Source organism: Micropterus salmoides, unplaced genomic scaffold, assembly GCF_014851395.1.
Source record: "Micropterus salmoides isolate LMB-PRFRI ecotype aquatic unplaced genomic scaffold, ASM1485139v1 Ms_hic_scaffold_21, whole genome shotgun sequence".
Taxonomy (NCBI): domain Eukaryota; kingdom Metazoa; phylum Chordata; class Actinopteri; order Centrarchiformes; family Centrarchidae; genus Micropterus; species Micropterus salmoides.
The window spans coordinates 8,410,831-8,435,945 of record NW_024041262.1 but is presented as its reverse complement, the minus strand read 5'-3'; the positions used below and the strand labels follow the sequence as shown (position 1 = coordinate 8,435,945).

Genomic DNA, 25,115 nt, shown 5'->3' with positions numbered 1-25,115 from the left:
ATAGTTTTAAACTTCCTTATTTGATTTTTGTTTACAAATTTAGGGCACTGCAACAAGCTTAAGTTGAAAACAGACGCCTCCGGTACCAGGGGCAACCGCACTGTGGGCGAAATTACTAACTTTTTTTCTCACCGTTCAAACCCGCTGATGTTGTTGCTTTGATTATTGCGCAATACCTGCAAGCTGCCTGCCTGCTCTCGACATTTCAAGAGGATACTTGAGAACACACAGTGTTTTTTGCCATTTTGTGGCCGACTCGCTGGAGATACATAGACATGCAGGTACCATGCATGTACCAAATGAAAGGTCTGCTCAAGCTGGATCGATGCCCCCCCCATCACTGTGGGAAGTTCTGTTCTCAATCTACAGGCCTGTAAAGCATGGGTGTGCTTTTGGTGACAGGAATGTTGATGAACACTCACAGTTTTTTTTATCAATATTTCAATATTTTGTCATTTGGAACTTGGTTGTATGGACAGAAAAAGTGTTTTAAATATATCTACAAATAAATTAAAACATTTTAACTGTAAACATTGCCAAAATATGATCATTTGCCTGGTATATTTTGATAATGTTGTATGATAACTGTTGTATTTTAGTTTATTTTCATCAGATTTACAATCTGTTACAATTGCATTCTAGGTGTATTAGAAGATATTCAGTTGCATTATAAGCTTCCTTATGATGGTTTTGATGGTTTATTGCATTAAAATATAGCTTTTTTTCGATCGGGCGAAGATGAAAATAGATTTTTTCTTTAATGCAACCCCATGTAGTCTGTAATAGTAAAATAAATATATTAATATACAATGGATTTATATTCCTTAGCTTCTGACTTTTCAAAGGAGACCAGAATTATGTATCTAGGCCAAATGGTTGAAGAGTTATTCCTGATTCATTTTGGGTATGTTATTTTAGGCGTTTTTTTCTGGAAAAAGGTGCCTGTCCCCAACACAACAATGACATATTATCACATTATAAAGTTTTTTATGGCTGATGTAAGCAGTGAGACTGAACCAAAACAGCATCAGCAAGGTGTGGGCCGTAAAACCATTTCAATCGCCTTAAAGACACTAAAATGAACCAAAGAATGAAGAGACTGGCTGATTATTCTTGATGGATTTGTCACTACAAGCTAAACCTTTTACATTAAACTTGTAATGCACCCTTTCGACTTTTTCAGTCCCGATACCAATACGTAGGCTTTGGGTTTCCACTAATGCAGAGTACTGTTCCGATACCAGTGTAAAATGATTACACTGTAATGCTAACTGTGAGGAAGAGACTGGGAATCATTCTTTTGTGTAAGGCAGCATCAGGCTTGACTGAAGCATTGCTTCCTATGTAAAACAAAATGCCATGTTAGCTCTCTTGAATGATCTGGTCAATCGGCACACTGCTGATTCATCGTTTAGTACGTGTGTAATTAAACTGAAAAGATCAGACCCATAGATCGGCCCCTTGTCACGATACCCGATCCAGCCATTTGAGTCAGTATCGGGCTGATATCTGGTATTGGATCTGTGCATCTACATTAAACATAGTCATTTGAGCAATGGTTAATTTAAAAATATTGATTAGTGCAGCTTTAAAAACAAATTTATGCTGAACTACTGGTCCACTTTTGCTCCGCTGCACTACTACAGGGGAGTTTATCAAAAACCAATTGTCTCCAGTTGTTTTCACTGCTCTGTTCTAATTCAGGACAGAAGCAGGACCAATGCATGAAGGGTTTACCCCTGCATGGGCTGGCACGGCAACAGAGCCGCTTATATTTTGCTAAGCTGTACTGGGGATCTAGAAAAGAGGAATGCAGCCACGGATATGGATCATAAAAATAACTAATGTATGGCAGGCTTATGGTCCGTGCCCATAGACACGTGTATGCATACGTGTTTTTCTCAGTGTTTGAGGCCTCTTAGTGTGAAATATAAGCCCTTTCCCCTTGAGACAGTTAAAAGAGGATCTCTGAGAACAAATGTAATCATAAAATCATAAAAAAGAGGCACCTACTTCCCAACTTCATCGATGACAGGAGCTGGACACAGTAGAAATGTGTCTTCTACGCCGGCCGGCTTTTCATCTAGGAAGCAAAGACAACACTCGGATGAATGTACATTCCTCAACAGTACATTCATCCTCCTCCTCCACAGTCTGAACTATTTAGCTGTGCATTTTTTTCATTCTATCGACTTAGAAGACAAATACTACACAGATATTTATGGATGTTAAAAGCTGATATTTTTAATTTGTTTATCAATGTGTGGAGTTCACAGGTCCGTGCGCTTGGGAAAAGACTGAAAATGACAGAAACAGAGAGGGATATAAACTAGGAATAAAAAGGAAGATGATCGTCCACACTTAGTCATGGTTCTGCTTGAGGTTTCCACTTGATTGTGTCTCTGTTAATATTATTATGAAGAGTACAGTCTAGACCGGCTCTATGAAACGTGCAATGAGATAACTTTTGTTGAAAGTGTGTGTACTTACTGACTGTAATGGTGTCGTTGATTTTGAAGCTGCAGAGCACCTGGTTGATGTTCCTGGCATGGAGAAACCCATTTCCTCTCACCACCACTTGGAAAGACTCTGGTTACACAACACACATTGACATTTCTACTGACACTCTCTGCCAGGCAAAATTAACGTTTTATACTGTATGTATTTTGCATGTTTAAGACTGCACAATTACATTTCACACCCAGCATGGTTAGAAGGGCAGTATTTAAACTCTGAATGACTTCCTCCATTAATTCAGTTTATGTGCCCGTTAGAGGACAATAACATTTGAACTGTGACACCAAAATAAAACTGTACCAACACATCTGGAAATATGGGCCACAGTCCTCAAATCTTAGAACTGTATTGTGGTGAAAAAAATCAAATAGAACAAATAAAACTCTGGATTGGCATGCACAGTCAGCTATTTTTCAAGACATTCCATACATTTATTATTTATATGAAATTACATTAAATATGTATGAATGTATAGTATATGGGTATCTATTGTGTCTATGAACAGTACTTGACAAAAAGGTTACAGTACGTGCATTTATCTACATCTATTTTTCTTTTCCCTATTTTCCTAATATAAATATATCTGTCATCTAACTTATTGTCACTGTTATATAATGTATCTAATATATTTCAAGCAAAAAGACCAAGATACACAGTCCATTATGCTGCTTGTGTTACAGTAAAAGAGAAACACATTAGTTTTGGGCCAAACCTCTAATCTGGCAGGGTATAAGGTTGTCAACTGAACAGGCAAGCTAGTTAGTCATGTGACTTTATAATTTATGAGCCCTAATTTGCTAGTAATTGGGCAGAAGGAATCTAAATAAAGAAAATACAACAAAATCAGCCTTTCTACCCCACAACTGAGCCACTCAGCAGTTATTGTTATAGTTGCAATGTTGCTTGTAACACAGAGAAAACACTCTGCTATAAACGTATGAAGATGAGACTGAACCTGCAGGGCCGACCTGGATAGTGCAGTACACAAAGTCGCAGCAGAACAGTGACTATTATTCATTTTCAAGTGAAATACTTTTCCTCTTCAAGGACGAAAGTAATTCACTGCTTAATAAAAGACAAAAGCAGATGTGAGAAGCAATAAAAAGTCCCTCTGCTTTTGCCATAAGTGTTTAATGAACCCCTGCTTTTATCTGTTCATTTGTGCCTTTTAATGTCCATTTAATGTTGCTTTAACTGTCATAATCTTTCTCTTGGCAGGACACTAAAGGATGTTGTCTACTTTACATTTAAGTTGTAGCCAATGTCACCACTGTCACTCTCTCACGGTCAGACCCTATATATATCCCACTGCGGTACCCTGTCCCAATAGATTTCCTGTAAATGACCTGGATGCCCATTTATGGGCCATTTTTCTGCCTGGGATTGTCATTACTGAGGTGAGAGGCTGGGAGACCGGGCACACAGTAATGAAATTAACACAGTTGAAGAAATGATGGGAGGCTGGCACCGGTGTGGATGACCCAGGAGGGACCCACTTCAGTTTGTGTGTGAGTGTGTGTGAGTGTGTGTTTGTAGCTCCCCACCTCCTGCACACACTGGAGGGCTCGGCTGCCAAAATCTCAATACAGGATTTCTTGATGATCTGGAGGGGAAACATGGAAGAAAAGACAGTGGCCATTTTTTTCTGCACTTCTAGTGATGCTGGCTTGTTTGCAACAGGCAGGTTTGTGAATTTTTACTGTTAAAAGAGTCGAGAGCTCAATATAAAATTCTGTAGGGATCTTTAAGAATGATGTTCTTTCGTTAATCATACTGTCACATTGTGCCTCTCACTTTTGAAAACATTCTGCTTCTTGTGATGCTTATTTTGAATACTATGGTCACATTAGTCAAGGCACCAGGGGTGTGGAGATGAGAAAAGGGGGTTTGAACTTCTCACTCAAGTTACTTTTCATGTGCTACAACTGCTACAAACATTTTACATGAACTAGTCCTTTTCTAGCATGACCGTTTGCTAAAACCCCTCTCCTAATCAGCAACAGTCAATCCATAGCTTAGCAACTGTATCTAAAGCACAGTAGACCAAGCTTTGACATGCTTTCTCCACATCCCAAAGCGTTATGCAAGGGGCTGTAGTAAAAGTGATACTACGTATAAAGAATTAAGTGGGTGTTCTACCAAAAACACAAGAGCAGAAGTTTAAGTAACTGATTAAACGCCACAGGGGTTCAATGGCTGGGTTTCCCTACCAGCCAGCCAGAAGTGAAGAAGTCTCTTGGATGAGAGATGAAACCTCTCTGAGTGTCTACCAAGTCCAGTTGCCCTTGATTTGAACCTTCCTTCGATGATTCATTAAACTGTGTTTTTCTCTGCTCTCAACATAAGCTGCGATCATTAGCATGGCTAACTAGCTTACTACCTACAGTATTAACTGAGAATTACTTCCGAGGTCAAGGAGCACTTTAGCAACTACCAACATTCTCCCAAGGTTACTTGTTTGAAACTACAAACAACCTAAGCTGAGTGATTTGGAAACAGCGCTTTCAACCAGCTCATGGAGCCTTGTGTAACGAGACCTGACGATGCTCAAAAACAAGATGAGAAGATTTTTAGCACTATTTTGAAGAAATATGAAACGTTAAAATATGGGGTTCCTCCCCAAGAAGATTTTGAGCATTAAATACTTAATTTCCTGCATTCTGGAAACATTTTCTGCTCCAATTTAGGGTGGAAATGTCTTCCTTTATAAAAAGTGGAACAAAAAATTCAGCTGGGAGATGACAAATCATAAATAGAAAAAAATAACAGATGATAATGCAGTAAACAGCAGTCTGTTGCACAATGCACGTTTCTTCTATATTTACTTGCTTTGCATGTTTTCTTATTGTGCAAATAAACCTTTCTCAAAGCATTTTCGTTTCTTAGTTAACATCTCTTGCTATTTTTCAGAACATTTTTAACAGATACTTTCAAAAAGTGAGGGGGACAAAATCAGCCATTTCAAAATGTGGTGGGGACATGTCCCCAGCGTCCCCAGTTAAGGCTTAAAAATCTAGCTAGGTACAGCTGCTAAAATCTGCCCGCGACAGTTGTCATTTCAGCTGTCAAAATAAATGGTTGCCAGCGTGAAATAAGAAGCCTACTTTTGTCTATGTCTAACAATTTCGAGTGTTACATCTGTAACGTTATCGATGCAACTCTGTATGTGTTGTGCAAGGATTATATGAGAGAAAAAGATTAACCACATCACTCTAACAAATAAACAGGGAAACTGATGAAAATATTAGCGTCTCTTGTGAGAAACACAAGATGAAGTGTGCTTACCCTGTTTGTACTGTACTCATGATACATGAATGTGTTCCATTAGCCCAGTATGCCTACACACAGAGACAGTTCTGCCTGCCATGTATGAAAAATACTGTCTGTCTGAGTTGAATCTTCCACCAAAACTTTGACAGTGGGCTGTACAGTAAACCAAGACACTTTTTATCTCTTGCATTGTGAAAAGCAATGTAGATGTGACTGGATTGAAAGGTTGATGAGGAACAAGGTGGGACGTAAGTTCTAAAATATACTCCTGTTACAGTAATTGAGTGAGTTTTCTGTGTATTTATACTTTGAGTGTTTTCTAAAGGTAGCTCTGACACCCAAAAGGGAGTGATAAAAGGTGATTGAGCTAATGCAGGACAGATTCTAGATAAATATATGAATGTGGGCGTCAGCACGGCCTGTTTGTGAGCTTCATCTCCGGGAATGCTTCCCTGCACAGAGAGGAGTTTATTTACCGAATCAATGACTCCCCGGAGGGCGTGGAAGCCGCCCAACACAGGAAACACATGCTCGATGGTATCTGCAATGGTGGCCAGCTATAGGGGGAGACAGAGGTGTTGGTTATTATTGACTAAATTAAAAAATAAGTATTTCACAAAATGATTAATAAACAATTTACTGGATAAATTATTTTTCTGCAACTGTGGTTAGAGAGACACCTCCAACATTCAGAGGTCACATCTGGTTACTAAAGGTTACTAAAAGAGAGAGAGAGAGAGAGAGCAATATCTTTAGGTCTCAGATATCTTATACTAATGACGTGGCCTGCCTTGATGAAACTACAATGTTCTGAAGATGGACTACGTTGCGCCCCGTGTTGTTTTAATGCAGGCCATCTAAAGGTGGACAACAAGGTGGAATATATTACTTCATAATCAAGATAGCAAAAAGGCATAGCAGAAAGGGTTGTCACATTGAGAATGCTTGCTCACACTCACCCTCCTCATATTATTCATATTCATCAACATGAATCTGAATTGTATGTAAACAGTGTTTCCCACAGAATGACAGTGTAACTGTGGCGAGAGAGAGGGGGGGAGCTAGCAGAAGAGGCTGCTGAGTGAATAGCCTAGTATTCTATATGTGCTGCCTGCAGCTCTGTGATCAAATACAATTTTACACATAACCTAGTAAAAAAACCCAACAAGAATCGACAATGTGGCGGTCAGCGTTGATAATGTGATCAACACTGACTGCAGCTTGATCATTGCCTTTATAAAGGTAAGGGTGACAGCATCTGTGACTGAAGTAAAATGAATTAATGATATTGCTGAAGGCTGGCAATACATACATGCTGCAACATTGTCCTCACTCATTTTACAAGAATAGTAAACAGCTTGCATAGTCTCAGTTACTGTTGACAGTTCAAGACATGTGCATATTAGCGAGTTACAACATAAGAGAGAAAAGGCTTAATAGACAATGGTAACTTGATCAAAATCCTTTATCCGTTATGGTCGGTGATTTCTTTTTTTTTATTGTAGAAAATTCTAATACAACACTTTATAGCTTATTTCAACAATCTGAAACATAGAACGGTGTTGAAACAGTATTAGATTACAGCAAAGCCAAAAGAAAACAAACCAAAAGAAAGAAGGAAATTGTGAGTCTTATTCAAGAATCATAATGTGCGTCTGTAGTGCAAGAATTTTGCTAAATGTGGTCAATGGATTTTATCTTTGAGTTTGAGAACGTGCGTGGCTATGTGTAAATGTTGCCGCTGCAAGGAACTGTGGGACGGCATTCTCTCCTTTCCTTTCGTAAAGGATGGTCTTATGTACTCTATGCTAAAGGAGATATGAAAGGAAGCATTGAGGCACCTTTCCTTAGCTTTTAGAGAATTCGACCAGCTCTTGTCATGGCTGCCGCTGAAATACTTCTGGTTCACTTCACTCAGTTAGGAACCTTCCTAAGCAAAAAATTATTTCGGACACAGCCCAGGCTGCTGTCTGAATGAATGGGGAGAGAGCCTAGAACTGCACTTTCACTGGTCACCGGAACATATAAACTACATGAATAGAATCAGCAATAAAATCTGATAAAAACTGCTGAAAAAGTTTGACGACTTCGCCTCAAAATAAGGTTTAAAAAGCATTTTTCCCAACCGGTTATACTTCTACCACGCATGCGCAGTAGGCCCCTTACGTCAATGGAAACTCCATCCTTGGCTGTTAAAAGAAGAGGATTGGCTTTCTAGTGGCCTTACGGGTTTTCCCTACAGAGTTATACTGAGGATTCTTAAAGTGTATATCTTCTCTGTATAACTTCTCTGGTATTAGCCAAGATATAAAAATTTGCAGTCCAGCTTTGTGTGTTGGCGTCTGCAGCGGCCTAAGAGGCAGCTCAGGGTTAAAAATCACTCGGATTAGCTTTCAGGAAGTTTTAAATTATGGGTTGGCCAAATTGCACAGGGGCCACTGAAAACACACTGTGCAACACAGAGGTAACAGCATTTTGGATGTTTCCACAACTCTGGATTCCTGAGCACATGTGGTATAGAGTACACACACAGTAAACTGAAAGTGGCCTGTAAATTGAAAGGCAATTACAATGAAGTTGAGTGAATTTTACTTCAAAAATGTATGGAATATAGATGTTGAAATGCTTTACATGCAGCACACATTTATTGCATTGGCATAGGTGTTACCTGTGTCTCATTGAAGTCTTTGACGCCAACACAGTACACAATGGCTCCAAGAGACCTGGCCCTCTCCGCCTGTCGAAGAAAGAGGGAATAAATCTATTACTTCCAGAAAACCGGCACTCTAAGCAATGTGAGTATTTTTGCCACCAGATGAGCCCTGTTACTAAAGCGTTTTTTTGAGTTGCTACCTCTTGCTGTGCAGTAATAAGCTGATTTTCCTGCAGCTCTCCGTCTGTCAGTGCAATAATCACGCTGGCTGTGCCTGGAAGAAACGTACAGACATGCTATATAACACCAACGTAATTCATAACTTAGCCTGAAGTAAGTTTTCATGCGAATGAGTTATTTGATGCTTACCAAAGTTCTCCTGGTGTATCTGCTCGTTTGCCTTCAAATGGGAAGACATTTTTGTTCAATTAACATTGAGCTTTGCTAAAAAAAGTTTGATACAAATTGCATTAAAAAAGCATTATGACAAAGGCTTACCCTCTGCAATCCAAGGTGCATGAATGTGTCTCCACCAGGAATCTCTCTTTTCAGAGCGTTCAGCCCCTTTCTGATGTCCACTCTGCAGAGAAGAAAGATAGCTGAGTTGGTTTTGGATGAGGATGCATGTAAACTGCAGTTACCTGTCTTTTTCAAGGGTGTAGATGTCTCTAACCTCTCCCTTTCCTAAAATTTTCACCTGACTCTGTTCATTTCATTCCCTGGAGCTCTCATGCTGACTGGAGACCTCTCTGGAAACCAAGTTGCCTCAACTCTCTCACACAAAACAACAGTGAGTTTTACGCAACAGTTAAATGGTGACACAAGCCAATTTTCAACTTCACATGAGTCCAGAGAGCATCTGCTTTTACTCTGGTGTAATAGTTTTGAGTTTACTTTACGGCTGATGGCTTCTCTTGCTAGAAAAACATGCACTTCTAACACAGATTCATCTTAAGGTTGGTCAGTTGCAGTTCATTATATTAAAGGGTCACATGAAATAATTACATTAATCAACAGACTGCATCCACTATGACTTCATTTACCTGTTTTCCGTCAGTTTCATGATGGTGGATGCTCTGGAGGAGAATGTTATGAAGGACATCCTCAGCATGGGACTAGAACAGAAAAAACAATCCATTATCACACCTGTCATTCAGCAGCCCACACTGTTCACCAGTTTGATTTGAAGATTGGGAAGTACTAAAATCCCCACAGAAACACAGAGTTTCTGATGATATGTGCCAAAGACTGATGGTAACTGCCAATGACAAAATTTAACAGCTTTTGGCTGCTGGTTGGTGATTTCCCACCTTGCCCAACACTTAGTGATACAAACATTTCCACATCATCTGAGGTTAATCAAAAGCATCAGCTATACAAAAAGAGACATTTGTTTTCCTCAGAAGCATAAAATAAATGGCAGTTAAAATGAACAATGAACAAATATCTTCACTTCCTTTGTGATCACTCCAACATGCCTGTGTATAAATTAAAAGTGGCACCGTGCATGGATGTATGAAACCTCTGTGCGTGACAGTGATTTAAACATTGGTATTCAAGCTATGTCACTGACTCCTCAGATGTGAAAAAGTTTGTTACTTTTGTTTATTGGTTAAAATTTATATTTAGAAAGGCGTTACATACACATACATGCACGGCGATCTGAAGAGAGAAAAAAAGTGTTTATTGTTTGTGAGAGAAAGTAAGTTCATGGAGATTTGAGCTGTTTGAAACTTTCTCATGTTTGTTTAAAACAGAAACTTTGAGGGTCAGCTCTTTGCTGTGGCTGAACCACGAAGCTCCAGGTGTTGTTGTGGCCTACAAGCAATAAGGACAAAACAAAACCACCCACGAGCTGAAGACCGTTTGTTGAAATGTCACATTTTACACTGCATTTTTACAGCTCTGGAGTAAAATATAGTTCATATTTTAGCCACAAGAGAGCTTACAGAATAAGTGGAGGACGGCACTCTAAATGACTACCACTGACATGACATAAAAGGGATAAATGAAAATGTCCACATCTTACTGTCACACTAGTTTGTATCTGTGTGACACTGGTACAATGACATTCTGACAACTTATACAGTGTTATGTGTATATACTAGCAGATGTTTTATTAAAAAAACAGCTGTTTGAATTTATGTTAATATTCATAGCAAAGAATGGTTTGCAACCAATCCAACTTATTAAGCTATTGTTCCACCTTGACGGGGCAATCAAGTGACAAGTGGACCATCCCGTTTATGTATCACAAACATAGATAACAGATAACAACATGAACCGTTAGGACATGAGTTTTCGATCACATAAAGAGGCTCAATTGACGAATACACTTTACAGTCTGATGTTCAATTAGGGGCAGTTATGCTGCTGGGGGACTGCAAGATCCTATTAGTTTTATAATTTCAAGCCCTGTATAATGTTCCTCTAATGGCTATATGGGCCTATTCTACTTATAACATTGCCATACATTTGTCCTAGTAACTCACGCTTTTGTAACTAGTGACTTTATTTAACTCTATTGAACAGAATGCAATACATGATTGTTTTCCAACTCAGATCAAAGTTTTAGACAAGGAGCTCAATGGAGCTTTCTATCATTTGCACTCATTATAATATGATTTTAGATTAGATTAGAGTAACATTTCGGGGAAAAGATCTGAGTTGAGATGGTGCAGTGTTTTTTGAAGGTGGTGGATTTTGTAGGCCTTGCCCATTGAGAGCATCCATCATTCTGTGCCCTCCTCTAAGTCTCAAGAGGCTGTAAATCCCAGGCTATCCGACACATCCAGGCTTTCCAGCCTGTAGTCACTGCTGGAAACTCACTTACACCACTGGCATCAGCTCAGCTACTGCAGAGACAGAGTGAAACATCAACCTGGATGCTGAGTGACTTAGCATATGGCCAGCTGTAGCTGTAGGGACAGATTTTATTTTACTTTACCAGTGTGACTGCTGCTTAAAGTGTGCGTTTCTCTGATGATCTACATCTCGGGGCTCCAGGAAGTCGAGTACAGAGGCAACAAGGTTGTTTAGTAACTAGAGACTTAAAGTCCAGTTATGAAACGTTTCCAAACCTTTTAAGTGTTACAATATACTGTCCACCTATGTAGATCCACTTACCTTTTGAATTTCTCTGCTAGATTCTCCACAAAGTAGTAGATTTCCTCCCAGTGATTCTTCACACTGCCGGACCTAAGACAAGGAAAAAGAGAAGACCACTCAAATAAACAGCACTCATGTCTAAGAAATTAAACTTCAAAGTATACACACACCAACATTAAATTATGAGTTTACAGCAGTCATGAATTAACATACAGAAAATTGAAAAGCTTTCCTCAAAGAACACTAAGAACAGGATGAAACAAGAAATATCCTCAATAATTCCTGTATGTGTCTTTGAGTTACAAATGGTTTGTTCAGCAAGAAATACCTTAAGCTATCTGTCAGACACACACTATCCTCCATATGGTATAGCAGTCAAACAAGAAAAATACAGCTTTGTTTTGTTAGCCAAAAAAAGGCAGGGTGTAAAAGCATTAGCTCCACAACATGAAAAACAAGCTGTATTCTGGACAACTTTAACTTTTAACAGTAACTTTACTGTCTGTCGCAATTATTTGTAACAAAAAGTATTGTTTGTTGTTTATTTAATCGTAGGAATATTGTTTTTATTCCATTGTTGCTATCAATAGCTACCCTGCTGTTTAGCTGTTTAGCTAGCAACAGATTAGATACTATATCCTTTTTTTCTGTTACTGAAGGATATTATGCTGCATTCACGCCAAGTCATAATGTGGAAACAACATGTTATGTATGTGATGTTCCTATCTAAGTATGCTGAAATAATTTGAAGCTTAGTGATTTTGTCCAAGATTTGTTGCTGAACTAGTAGGCTACATTCCCTAAAACTACTAAAATGTTGCTTTACCTGACATGTTATCAGGGTTAATGCTTATAAAGAACTAATATAGGTCTTTTGTCCGCCATATTTCTGTGTAATATGACATGTATAATTTGGCAAGTCGTGTGACACAACTTCGGGAACAGTCGGGAACTCGTTTTTCCACTTGTTCTGACACCACATGAATGCAATGTAAAACCTAAATTTCATAAAGAACATGGACCATCCTTTTTAAGTATCACAAACACCATTGGGGGAATAACTTAAATCGATTAGCCAATGCAATACCTTAGGGGCCAGTGAGTGTACTCTTGAGATAAAAGAGGTTGGTGGCTTGGTCTGGTGTGTAATTTAGCACCCTCCTGTATCCTGAATGAGCCCCTGAAGGCTGAGGAAATAGGTACTTTTCTCCCTAGGGGAATGTCCATAAAACTGGACTCTTATTAAAAATTTCCTCTGGGGAGATTTTGTGTGTGAGTGTGTCTCTGTGTGTGTTTGTGGCAATTTTATTAAGTGTATTTATAAAGGAAGCGGGCTTCCGGCATGATGTGACCCGTCAGCAGGTCACCCGTTAGCTAACGAGCGAGCCAGAGAGATGACACATGGGAAATGAGCTAATTGACTGTGGTAAAACTGGAGGATGAAGTTTACTTAGAATAAAGTGCAAGGCTGACTGAATGTTATTTTAGGTGCTGACTAACTGATGTAACGGCCTTAGACACACAGGAACTAGCCAGCACTGATGTGTTGCTCTTTCTCTGTTTTGGGCAGAAGGTCAACACCAATTTTTATCCACAGGGATTAATCGGATTTACATGCAGGACGTCCACTGAGATGTCTCCGTGATATCAGAACATACAAATGTGACTTTTTAGGTCTATACCTTTATTTTAGCACTTAAATGAGTGTCATACATTCAGAAATTAAGAAGGGAGTTCAACTCATAATGCAGGAGGCAACAATGGGCCTTGAAATTTAAATCAGCGTATAAGGGAGTTCATGGGAACAAGACTAAACACTGACTCTGTTATCCTAGCTTACCTTTTAGTTGTTCACAGCACACTCAAATACTTTTGGAGAATCACGTCTAGACATAATAAACAGAATGGACTCTTTCTTGCATATGGTCTTTTCAAGCTGATGAGAAAACATTTGTTCAGTAAATGAGATTACTACCAACAAAGTTGATTTTCTGTGTAATGCGTTTTGATTCCTTTGATATTTGAAGATACAGGAACCATCAAAGTCTTAGTCTTGTGACCTGCTTTGGAAAAATAACACCAGCCACATGGCCAAAAACTTAAAATGAATATGAGTTGTGACTAATGTTATTTGCCACAAGGTTTTACCCTATGGTGTTTTTGTGTTATTGCTTGGCAGTGGAGGGGTAATTCGTGGGCCATGTTGGGGGGTAGACAGAGCCAGAGAATACCAGGGACTTTCCCGTCATGCCTCAGTCATTTAAGGCTCCTTATCCTGCCAACAAGACTCAAAATGCTCTTTCTGGTAGACCGGACAATGTGAGAAGAATATTGTGTGTCCGTATTCTTCAAATCCTCAATTTTCCACTTTAAAGTGGCAACAAGAAAGCTTCTGACTGTCGCATAGCTCATTTAATATGTGCAAGAAGTTGACAAGAGTTGTTGCTCAGCGATCGCTTTTGCAGATGGAGAACTTCTTGGCCTTTGAAACAGCTACAAACATTTCAAGGAGAATCAGAATGAGCAACAGTAGCCAAAGTGAGAGCCAGTTCATACTCTTCATCAACTTAAAATCCAGATTGAATCCTCAGAAAAAGTTGAGCTGCTATAAAGGAAAGCAACTTTCTGAGTAAAAACACCAAGAATGTTGCAGAGTAGAGCACTGCACCTCTGCCAAAGTTCAGGTTTGGGTTCCCATGGGCCACCCATTCGGAGGATTTCTAGACCCTTACTCCAAATACAATAAAAGCATCCACAATAACATGTTATGTAAGTTCCAGCTCGTCTAGTCTTAACAGCTACAAATGAAAAATCCTACCTAAGCATATTCTCAGTGTTGCTGTTGATCTGGTGACATGACGTGTTCCACCACATCAAGGCTTTACAGCTTTACATTCCTGTGAGGGAAACTGACTGAGCAAAAAAAGAGGACAAGACCTTACAAGCTAAACAAAATCCTCCAAAAATATAAAAGCTTGAGGTGGAGGAGGAGAGGTGTTTTACTTGGATGTTCAACAAAATGTGCAGCGCAAACAGAAATAGTCACACAAGGATTGCATACACACACACACACACACACGCACACACACACACACACACACACACACACACACACACACACACACACACACACACACAGACACACACACAGACAGCCTCTGATCTGAAGGAACTGCAGGAGCCAATTTTTTTTGTAAATCGTTCCATTACAGCAACAGACAAAGGGGTAAAAACTGGTGAAACTTTCCTGCAGCTAACAGTCATGTAGAGGTGTGGGGATATTTTTTCTGAGTATTTGTTTAACATCAGGGTGAAGCTGAGGACTCCCACCTTTGGTTTTCAACTGCTTATCTTTATTTCTGAGCCGCAATAGCTCATGTTTGACTTGGAACAGTTCAATTGTCTGAGGTGGCTGCAGTCGTGGGACCGAGGCCTAGCTTGCAGTTTCACTCACCTGTCCAAACAACATTGGGAAAGGAAGTGGGCCATTTCATTCTATGATTCTTGATGAAACCATTTTATGCAGTGCCTTTTCTCCCTTCAATGCTTTGATCTGATTTTAGTGGAGTTGTGCTGTAAATTTCAGCGGTTTGGGGTCTGGACACAGAAAACAATAGATTTCAAGAGGCGAGGGGCGCTACCATTTGCAGACAAAGTGATAAAGCCCAACAGCAGTTTGAAGTTATGTCACAGCAAATCGTCAAAGCTGAGTGACAGTGTTTTTTCGATTGGACAGATTGTCTGGGCAAAATGAAGAGCATATGTCTGGCCTCACGCCATTTGAGGGCTCAGAGAAAAAGAAACAAAGGGAAAGAAGGAAGGAAAGAAGGAAGGAAAGAACAAGGGAACGATGAAGAGCATTATCAATGAGATTACAGTAAATTCAGCCGAGTGGGAGTGAGATCATGTGAAAAAACCGTTGGCTTGGTCGCAAATTTGTCTGCCAGAGGAAACATGCAGATGATTTGATGAAAACTTGTGAGCTGTGAGGCCAAGATTCTGTTTGACCTGCTTCAGTATGCTTCAGCCAACACAGCTGGCAAACACATCAAAACTGCCTGAAGCACCAACACCAACAGACAACCAAAGCAAGGCGTAAATATGATAAATCAATGAGCATTTAAAATTGATCAGTGTTACTGCTAATGTTCCAGTGTTGCCAAACGGTTAGTTTGCGGCTGTTGGCCAGATTCCAAATTCATTAAATTTTGAATTAGCCATTAAAAACAACATTATAAGCCATTTAAAAACAAATCAAAAACCAGGCAGACAAAACATAAAGAATAATTGTAGCGTGAAAAATACAGAGGAGATAATAAAAGCAGGCACTTACAACATAGCAATGTATGATGTTATGTTACAAGGACAAAGGTTGTACAGTAACAGATAAATCTGGAAGATGACACACTGCTGTCCTCAGCGTTTTTGTGAATAATGGAGTTCTAAGTGGGGGAGTTTGTACATTAATCAGGTTTCATGGGAAAATTCTTTCAGCTAAAAATGTTACATCTTCATGCTCATGGAGTATGCTACAATATTGGAAGCTTTTAGGTTTGCTGTCCAGGATCATAAGGGCTTGTTTATTGACTGGGTTCTACTGTTTCATCAGTAGCAAGAGACTGGTTATAGTTAAAGACTTTAAACCCAAGGACAGGAAATAAACAAAGGAAAAAACATTGCATGACTGTAGGGTGAGCAGGATGTCCTCTACAGTCTGAACTCAGTGACTCCTGCTCTGAAGAAGAGAACTACAATAATAGCTACAATATTAACTACAGTTAACATCTAAAACGCTAGGGTGCCCGTGTGTCTTGGGGGTTTTAAGGTGCTGACCATTCTTCATCTCTCACCACCTAATTTCCTGTTATCTCTCTACTGACAGCTCTCAAATAAGGGAACAAAATGCCTCTCCCCCCAATACTTACATCATTCCAACATTAAATGTGGTGATCTACTGTTTCCAACTAGCTGTGGACACAAAGGGAGGCAATACGCATCGTTACTGTTCAGTGATGCTGAACAGACCGTGTCAGGGGAAGAAAGGAATTTGCTAGATGTCCCGCAAGAGTCTGAGAAGACCTGAAGAATAAAAACATCTTCAGTCATTTTTAAAAATGTCTTTTTCTGCTGGCTGGGTGAGAGTGTGAATGTGTGTGCTGAGGAGAACACAAAGTTCAGCTGGAGGAGGGGAAGTAGTTGGACAGAAAGACAGAAAAACTGTGAGACAGAGACAGAACAAGAAAAAAAAGAGGGCAGAGAAATAGCAACAACAGAGCAAAGAAGAAAAACAAGTGTAGACATTAAAAGGGTATACCACATCACATCATCATACTGCTGTGGAGATGCATACAGCAGTAAAGCAGTCCTTAGAAACAGTGTGTTTCTGTGTATTAGGTTTTTAACTACACTTTACAACTTACTAACTTTAGATTTATGCTCACCATTTCAAAATATGGCTGTCTGATCACAAAACTTCTAAGGGTCTGCTTCAAGATTTTCACATTATACAGCAAGACTAAGAGTTTGCAGCTATGCCATAGTGGCTCTGTGAGGCTGTACTGTACAGAGGTGATTTGAGCAAAATGCTAATGTTGGCTTGCTAACATGCTCACAATGAATGAATGTTAACATTCGTAACCATTTGTTTTTAGCTTGTTAGCTATGTTAACATTTGCTAATTAGAACTAAACACAAAATACAACCTGAGATATTGTTGTGATATCTGGACCAAAGTGGTGGACCAAATGACAGAATGCTAACTAGCTAGCTAGCTGGCTAACATTGAAATCCCTAAAGCAGTGGTCGGCAATAGGCGGCCCGCGACTGCTTTGACAGCAAAGAAATAACAAATAAATAAATTGATAGCGGCTGGTGCTGAAATAGATCACAGTCATGACAGCTACAGTTACTCACACAATCGCTTCCTCTTAAGTGATAGTGCCTCCAAAATAAAAGAGCGAGCTTTTGAGCTTTTGCTTTATGTTGAGTTTATTGAGAGCTTTTACTTTGCAGAGTTCTGAATGATATTCAAAAGAGACTCTGGCTTGCTTGACACACCTCTGAAAAAGCCGTCAGTAAACGTGTGATAGGATTCCCCTGAATTTCCTCAGGGAAATGAAAATAAGCGTCCATAGGTTTATGAATCTGGATCAAACGCCGGGACACACACACACTGCAGCACATGCTTTATTGTGGGCATGTGCAAAAGTGTCCTTATATTAATTTAGTAAGGGAGAAAAAAATTCCCGCAGTTGGGTGGAATTGATCCTACAACCTTCCAAATGAGAGTCCTGCACAGTACTGACTGAGATAAACATGTACACAAGTATACAAAGATTTGAAATAATTTGACTTTGTTCTGGCCCGCCATGTAACTGCTTGGAAAAGAATTTACCGACCGCTGCCCCAGAGCCTCATTGCTAGCATAGGTTAAAATTAGTGGAAACCAAAGACTGGAAAAGTAGAAAAACATTTCAACATTTCCAAAACAGAGCAGCAAAGTTAGGTGATTTAAGCAGGTGATTTGCAGTAAATGAGTAAAAACTGGTATAGCCCTTTAAAAACCTGCCACTTATTACTTTGGTCAAAATTTTTGCATTAACAATGGGCCAGATGACTGTGTTTCACAATGTCAAAAATGCTGCTCATAGTGACAATCCCATGGAAATCCTCACCTCAGCTCTATGGAGCACTTTAGCGTCTTTCAGCTCATTGTTTTGGTTTTACGGCACACAGCTTTACTGTTTGGTTGTCTCGTTGTTTAGAGCAGCAGGCAGCTGTTTTCAGCTAAAAATCTTGAAACCCCCCCACATAATTTCTGTCCGGCACTAAAAGGCAGACAGACAAGGTTAGCAAATAGCTGGTAAAAATAATGGAGCATTTAGCAGCTAAAGAAAGAAACAGAGTTAAACAGGAGGAAAGCTGTGTCGTGTAAATAGGGAACTGCTAAAAACGACTCATTTCAACTTATGGTGGTAAGTCCAAAATATATCGCTGTTGTGTTTACAGCTTGTTCACACTGTTTTAAGGTGCCTTCAAAGGAGGAAACAGTTGATGGTTCCAAAAGCGGATTGTGCTAAGGGCCCTAAAGCAGCCGTTCTGAATGAAAGGGAATTGTTGACTATACCTGCAATCCTGGAACTCTAGCAGATGACACTACAGCTGAAGCATGTTTGATATTAAGCCTTCTTTAATTTGTCAACCAAAGCCACTCTCAACTACCCAGCAAGTACTTCTCTTCCAGAGGGCGACAGGATGAAAGTGTGTGGGAAAAAGCTCCATCGGCCTTGAAGGTTTAGCGGCTCTCAGACTCATTCTCACGGTTCAAAGTGTCGAAGAAGGAAAAAAAAACTCCCCTAAGGATGCTGTCTGCCATTCCAGCTGGGCCTACCCACACCACCCCAGCCTGCAGCCAATAATGGTGCTTCAATTTAACTGACTGGGCACAAGGATTTGTTTGTTTAAAACCACTATAATACTTTTACAGCCATTGCAGAAGTCAAAGTCTTTACTGTGTGAATGCTGAGCTAATGCTGCACGTCTATTCCAAAAAGGAATTGTTTGGGGAAAATCGAGCAGGTAGAGGGGCATTTTAGATGTGTTAAATCACACAGATGTTTCTTTACCTGACCTAAAATGTAATTAGTAATGCACTTTTTACTGTAGACTGATTTGGATTAGGGTTAAGGTGGCATTCATTCCCATTAAAACTTCTGGTCTTGTTTTTGTCCCCGGGGTCTTCAGACAGCATGATATCATTTAACAAGACATTTCTTCCTGCTGAAAACACTAAAGCAACACGCTGCATATGGCAAAATGACAAAACACAGAGTGAGTGTCATTCCACAGCTAGAACGTATTCCACAGCTAGACACATCGAAAATATTTATGGACTGCAGCTGCATCTTGGTTTTTCCGCTGACTTGCCAGGATTCAGGCAACATGACCCAACGGGCAAACAGTGCGCCAACTTGTGACTACATCCACAACCAACAACACAACAAACAACAAAAACATTTTGCAGCCATGATTAGTGCTAAAAAATAAAGACAAGACAGAAATGGCTGTGATTTGGCCCAGGCCTCCCAGAGAAAGATTATTATTAATAGCAGCAGTAAAGTGTGCAATAATAGTGTATCTCTAGGCTACATCTTAAAACAATGAAACTGCAGTAACACCAAGTGTGGCGATGATGACTTTGGATTGAAGAGGTAATGAGAGTCTGGTGGAAACAAGAGAGAGATAAATGGAAAGCGCTTGTTGAAAAGAATCGCACACAAGCAGACACTGACACAGAGTGAAAGAGGGGAAGACAGCTTGTGAGGCTACATGTGTCTGTTTGCATGCCTGTTGATCTCTCAATGATCTCACTTTGTAATAATAAAATGCTACTACAAGGCTTAGACTTTTTAATCTTCCTTAGCTGATATTGTTATCCAGTGCTACTGTGGAATTACCATGTGCAAGAATGTCTTCAAATTTGTGCCCAATTAAAACACAAACAAGATGGTTAAATGCCATTTTCATCAAGCGGTGAACATTAACATTTGGCCTATAGGTGAATTCCTTTGTCTCCCATATGAACACACCCAAAACCATTCCTCTGGCTCTGTGCTCCATATAAAACAGTTTGCTGCTTCCCGCCCACTCTGAATCAGCAAATATACATCCTTGTATACATATGCAGCAGTATAGGGCTTAAAGGTATACACCAAATGATCACAGTGGCTATTTTAAGGCTTATAGTTTAATAATTTGAGTTAAATTGACCAACAAGCAAATCTCCTCAAAACTTATTTGCCCCAAATTCAAAAATGTGTCTGGAGTTCTGGGTGGGAAACTACAACTACCATCAGCCACTGGCTGTTAGATTTTGGTTGTGCATAAATTCTTAGCCAAGCTAGCCTTTGGTGATCCTCTGAATTTACCTCTAGTGCCATCATAAGGTCAACATTTTAATTTGTCCAATACGTTGCTGTATGGCCAAAACAAAGGACATTCCCCTTGGCCTTAGCAGTACTTTCAGTTAAGTGCTAATTAGCAAATGTTAGCATGCCAACACACTAAACTAAGATGGTGAAAAAGACAAAACATTACACCTGCCTAACATCAGCACATTATCCTCGTCATTGTAAGGATCTTAGCATGATGACGGTAGCATTTAGCTCGAACACTGTATATACACGCTGTGTATATAAACGCAGACTCACAAAGCTGCTAGCATGACTGTAGATTCTTCATGTCTTGTTTCTGTGTCACTTTATTTAGTTAACAGTAGTGGAGAAATTAGTTAACTGCTATTGTATGTCTACTTACGATCCATACACCATACACCACAAAACGGGGACATGATGTCACGTCGTTAACTGCGGGTGGTGGGATGTGGCTATGGCCCATACGTTCCCACATCTTATTTAATGAAAACATTTGTTATCTTTTATCAGCCAAGGATTGGGAATTGTTTTGTTTTTTCAATCAACACCCTTGTTTCATCAGGTTTCATTTGGATTTTGTGTCATTTTGACACCGTTTTTGTTCCTGCCTGAACATCATACGCGTTAGCAGTCTCCCATTTACTCCAGCATCTCTATCCTTCTAATTATTACTGCCTGTGCATTAATGTTGCAGTTTAACACCTGTGTGCTGCTGGGACTTGAAGGGAAATCCAGCCTCTACATCTATTTGGTTGCTACCTTTTATTTCTGTCACTGATTGTTTCTGTTGCTGCCTTTTGACACCTCATGCGGTTTGTATCAACCCTACTTTCCTTCAGGATGTCATATATACTGTAGTTCTGCAGGGCACTTAACTAACTTAATTTAACTAAAGCCCACATTTTCCAAACCCTTACCCAGATGTCCCAGATTCAAACTGGCAGCCATACGGTCATTAGTCACCTTCTCTACCCTTCATGCTGCAGCCACTTATATGTCTCAGAGAGCACTGTCCTACATGATCGAGCCATGGCGTGACATCATCTGCCCGAACAATAAATGCCTTTGGAGTCGACTTTATGAGCCAAGGCAGACACACAGTGCCCAGTGTGTTTCTCATTCTTGATCAGACCCATCCCAATCCCATCAGCATAACAATTTGTCTATACAATTTCTTTCCAGCAAAACACTACCAACCCTATCTGCAGACGTAATGTTGGTATCGGACAATTCTGCAAAGCCCCAGATAACGTTCAATAATCATGTTTTTAAATGTTTTAAATGTTCAGAGAAACGAATGACATTCCCATCAGCCTCTTTGTGTTAAGTGCTAATCAGCGTGATTAGCATTCTACGCTGACATAATATATAAAAGATGGTGAACATGGTAAACATACCTGGTAAACTTGTCATGCTAAACATTTTGAGCATGTTAGCATTTAGCTCAAACCATCGCTGTGCCTAAGTGCAGCCTCCCAGAGCTGCTAGTTTGGCTGTGGACACTTAGTTTTGATCATTAAATATTGCTAAATTATTAACTCACAGCTTGTTAAGATTTGGTTATGGCTTTACTTTTCACCCCTGTTACATACTCTGATTAACCATAGTGCTCAGTCTAGTCTATTGTGCTACTCACTATAATTTAACTTCCTCTGTGTCCCTTTTTGCCTGACGTCAAAGACTAATCAAACATTTATGAAGTTTTCCTCTTAGGTCACTTTATTAAAAATATGATTAAAGAATGGCACCGAAACCCTCTGTATCTCTTGTTATTGCTTTATAATACAACATTTTGAGCACCCTTCGGTGGTGATTTACAAAAGGGTTAGGAAAATAGAAGCAACAGATCTATGGCTAGGTGGCTCCAACAACACAACCATGCCAGGTTAGAATCCAGGTGACCAATGATTCAAACTCTCCAAAAAACCTTGCAGTAGTTCTTTGTGTCTTACATTGATGAAGGAAGGTAGTATAGTGTCTCCTGTTCTACATACTGAAACTCCTTCTCACACACTGTACGCCTTCCATATGGATCAACCAGGGCAGAAAGTTCAGACCGTGTCTCATAAACCCAACTCAGGCCTGAGGGATGGGGTTGGCTGAGACAGGTCTCTAATGAGCTTCCCCTAGTTTGAAGTCCACAGCAAAAGTCTAAACCTTGTTAATCACCCCGGGAGTGGGCACCAAAGTATGCACACGAGCAAACAATAGCATCTGTCATTGAAAAAAAAGAAGAAGAAGCTGTTTCCTTATTTGCAGCATGTGTCAGTGTTTACCACACAGCGCTAGCCAAACACAGCCCTCCACATCTGGGGAGCAGTCCCATGTTTGTGTCCACTTCAGGAATGAAATGTCAGGAAAAAGTCAAAGGTGCCGTGAACAGGCACTGACTCCCGCTGGGGGCTATCAGCCTGAAAAAGTCCTTTTGATAACACCATCCACCCAGGGGCATATGAGATGTTATAGAGACACCAGTGATGCTAATCTTCATGAGACATCTCATTTTTTTAAAACCGCAAAAACAGGCTTTTAAAGGTGTTGCGTGCAACATTTTGTTTTCCAAATTAAGACCACATTTTCCATAAAAGTTGTTGCTTCCTGTCCTTTCTTGTTTCCCCTACTGATTTCTGGCATTGTTCCATTAGTGCAAGTTGAAGATACAACAATGCTTTAGATCCAGACTGGGTAATATCAAGATAAAACTAGGCAGACCAAGCAGCAGTGCTGCAATAAAGTTAAACATTGCTTGGATATTAGGTCTCAAAATGGCACAGAGGAGGATTCCAGTATTGCATTATGTCAAAAAAACACAAGTAACAAAACCTGAATAATAAAAGTGTGCAATTGAAGGCATTCAAAGAGAACCAGGCACTCTAGAAGTTTCTCCTAATTTTCTCTGACATTTTATTTTCTCCCCGCTTAAGTCCACCACTAAGATGTCACATAACCACAACATTTTTCCTATGTGGGCGTACAGAAAGTGGAAATGAAACGGTGAGCTGAGCAAAGAGCAAAAAAAGTCCCCTCTGGCATGGGTGGGAATCAAAGAAAGGCCTCTCTGCCTTGGAGAGTTTTAAAGGTTTATTTTTCAGGAGAATTTCACAGTGATGTGGAAAAAGCCGCAGCGGGGTTTAACATGCAAAGAAGGGGAGAGATATCATTATTTTAGCATCCAAATAGTCACCACTCTTTTCGCTTATTAAGCAAACTGCAGTCTGCAAGTCAGCCTCCTCTCTAGCGTCATCCCGCGCGCGCGCACGCGCACAGATGCAGCGGTGCTAATCAGCCCCCCGATAAACTTATTTGATACTTTTTGAAACAGTCGTGTTAGAAGCTGGGACTTTCGTATCATTCACCTCATGTTTGGAAAATAAACAGCCTATTCTGTCCTCACTTACAGCATGAGCATGACACAAACCAAGCAAAAAGACCGCAATAAAAGCCTTAACAGTAACACGAAAAGTAAATGCAGATGTTAGCTTTTTTTTTTGGTGTTTTGCTAACTCCTTTCACCGGAGAAACTGCTACAGGCTAGTTAGATATCCCAGATATTCCTAACAAGTCTTTATGATCAGAAAACAGTTCTCAGCTGTTTCTACTTACTTATCAAGCACAAAATACAGGTCAAAAGCGCCCTGACAGGAGCTCTCCTCCTCCTCTTCGTCCTGTTGCTCCGGCTCGGATCTTGCGGATGGAGAAGAGAGCAAAAATAATCCCAAGAAAATCAGAACAAGACGCATGTTCAACAAAAATCTCGCCATTGTTAATTCCTTTGTGGATGAAAAGAAAAAATCAAACCACACCGGTTTAGTGTCTTCTTACATCCCAGTTATATAATTAAAGATGCAGAGATGCAACAAAGACAAAAGAGAGGATGCAGGCGATGCTTCCACTCTTTTCCTTGGAGCTTTTAAATCATGACCTCCAGCATCGCGGTCAAAAAGGCAGCTGGAGAGATGCTTTCTCTCAATGGGAATGATTGAAAAGTAAAAGTTTCAGATATTTCAGAGTCCACATTCAGTTAGAAGGGAGGAAAAGGTTTTAAAAACAACCTTTGCGGGAACGAATCCAACCCCGTGTCAAGGGCAGAAGTGGATAAAATGATGGAATGGGTGGTTCTTTAAAAAAAAGGATAAAAGTTTCCTGTCAAAGTGTCAAAACTGGTTTAGGTCTGAAAAAGCCGAATGAACTTGGGTAATGCATAGCAGGGTTGGCGCTGGAGGAACTGGGAGCCCGGGGGACAGACTTGGCTGAAATGGACCAGGTTTCATATTTCAAACTGAGGAGGAGAGAGAAAGAGGAAAAATGGGTCAGGATCCCATTTTGCGCCTCCCTCACGTGGCAGACTGGCGCATTTTGCGGGGAATCGGCGCAGGGCGGAATGGGATAATAACTGTTACTGCTGTATGCTGGAGCCTATTGTCATATTTTACCACCCTTAAACCAATGTGTGCATTTATGTAGTCTCTCCTCACTTTGTCCTCAATAATCACTACAAGTTTGTTTGCTTACACCGCGCTGCTGCTACCAGTTAATTACAGCAGCCGGGGCCATGAACGGCAACATCCTCTGTTATTACACCATGAACCAGAGGCTGTAATGAGAGGGGCAAATATATACTGTTGCTGATGGCA

General features: G+C 40.1%; 1 protein-coding gene across 1 annotated transcript in view; it reads right to left on the bottom strand.

Annotated features, from left to right (window-relative positions):
* The window catches only part of antxr1c (ANTXR cell adhesion molecule 1c), a 38,957-nt gene extending 14,243 nt beyond the window's left edge, over positions 1 to 24,714 (bottom strand). The window contains 12 exon segments of the mRNA XM_038735830.1: positions 2,014 to 2,083; positions 2,491 to 2,584; positions 2,586 to 2,589; positions 4,062 to 4,120; positions 6,264 to 6,344; positions 8,456 to 8,524; positions 8,641 to 8,714; positions 8,810 to 8,840; positions 8,939 to 9,020; positions 9,484 to 9,555; positions 11,567 to 11,638; positions 24,085 to 24,714. Coding sequence (XP_038591758.1) covers positions 2,014 to 2,083; positions 2,491 to 2,584; positions 2,586 to 2,589; positions 4,062 to 4,120; positions 6,264 to 6,344; positions 8,456 to 8,524; positions 8,641 to 8,714; positions 8,810 to 8,840; positions 8,939 to 9,020; positions 9,484 to 9,555; positions 11,567 to 11,638; positions 24,085 to 24,242 — 866 coding nt within the window. The 5' untranslated portion in view covers positions 24,243 to 24,714.
* Positions 24,715 to 25,115: the final 401 nt, after the last annotated feature.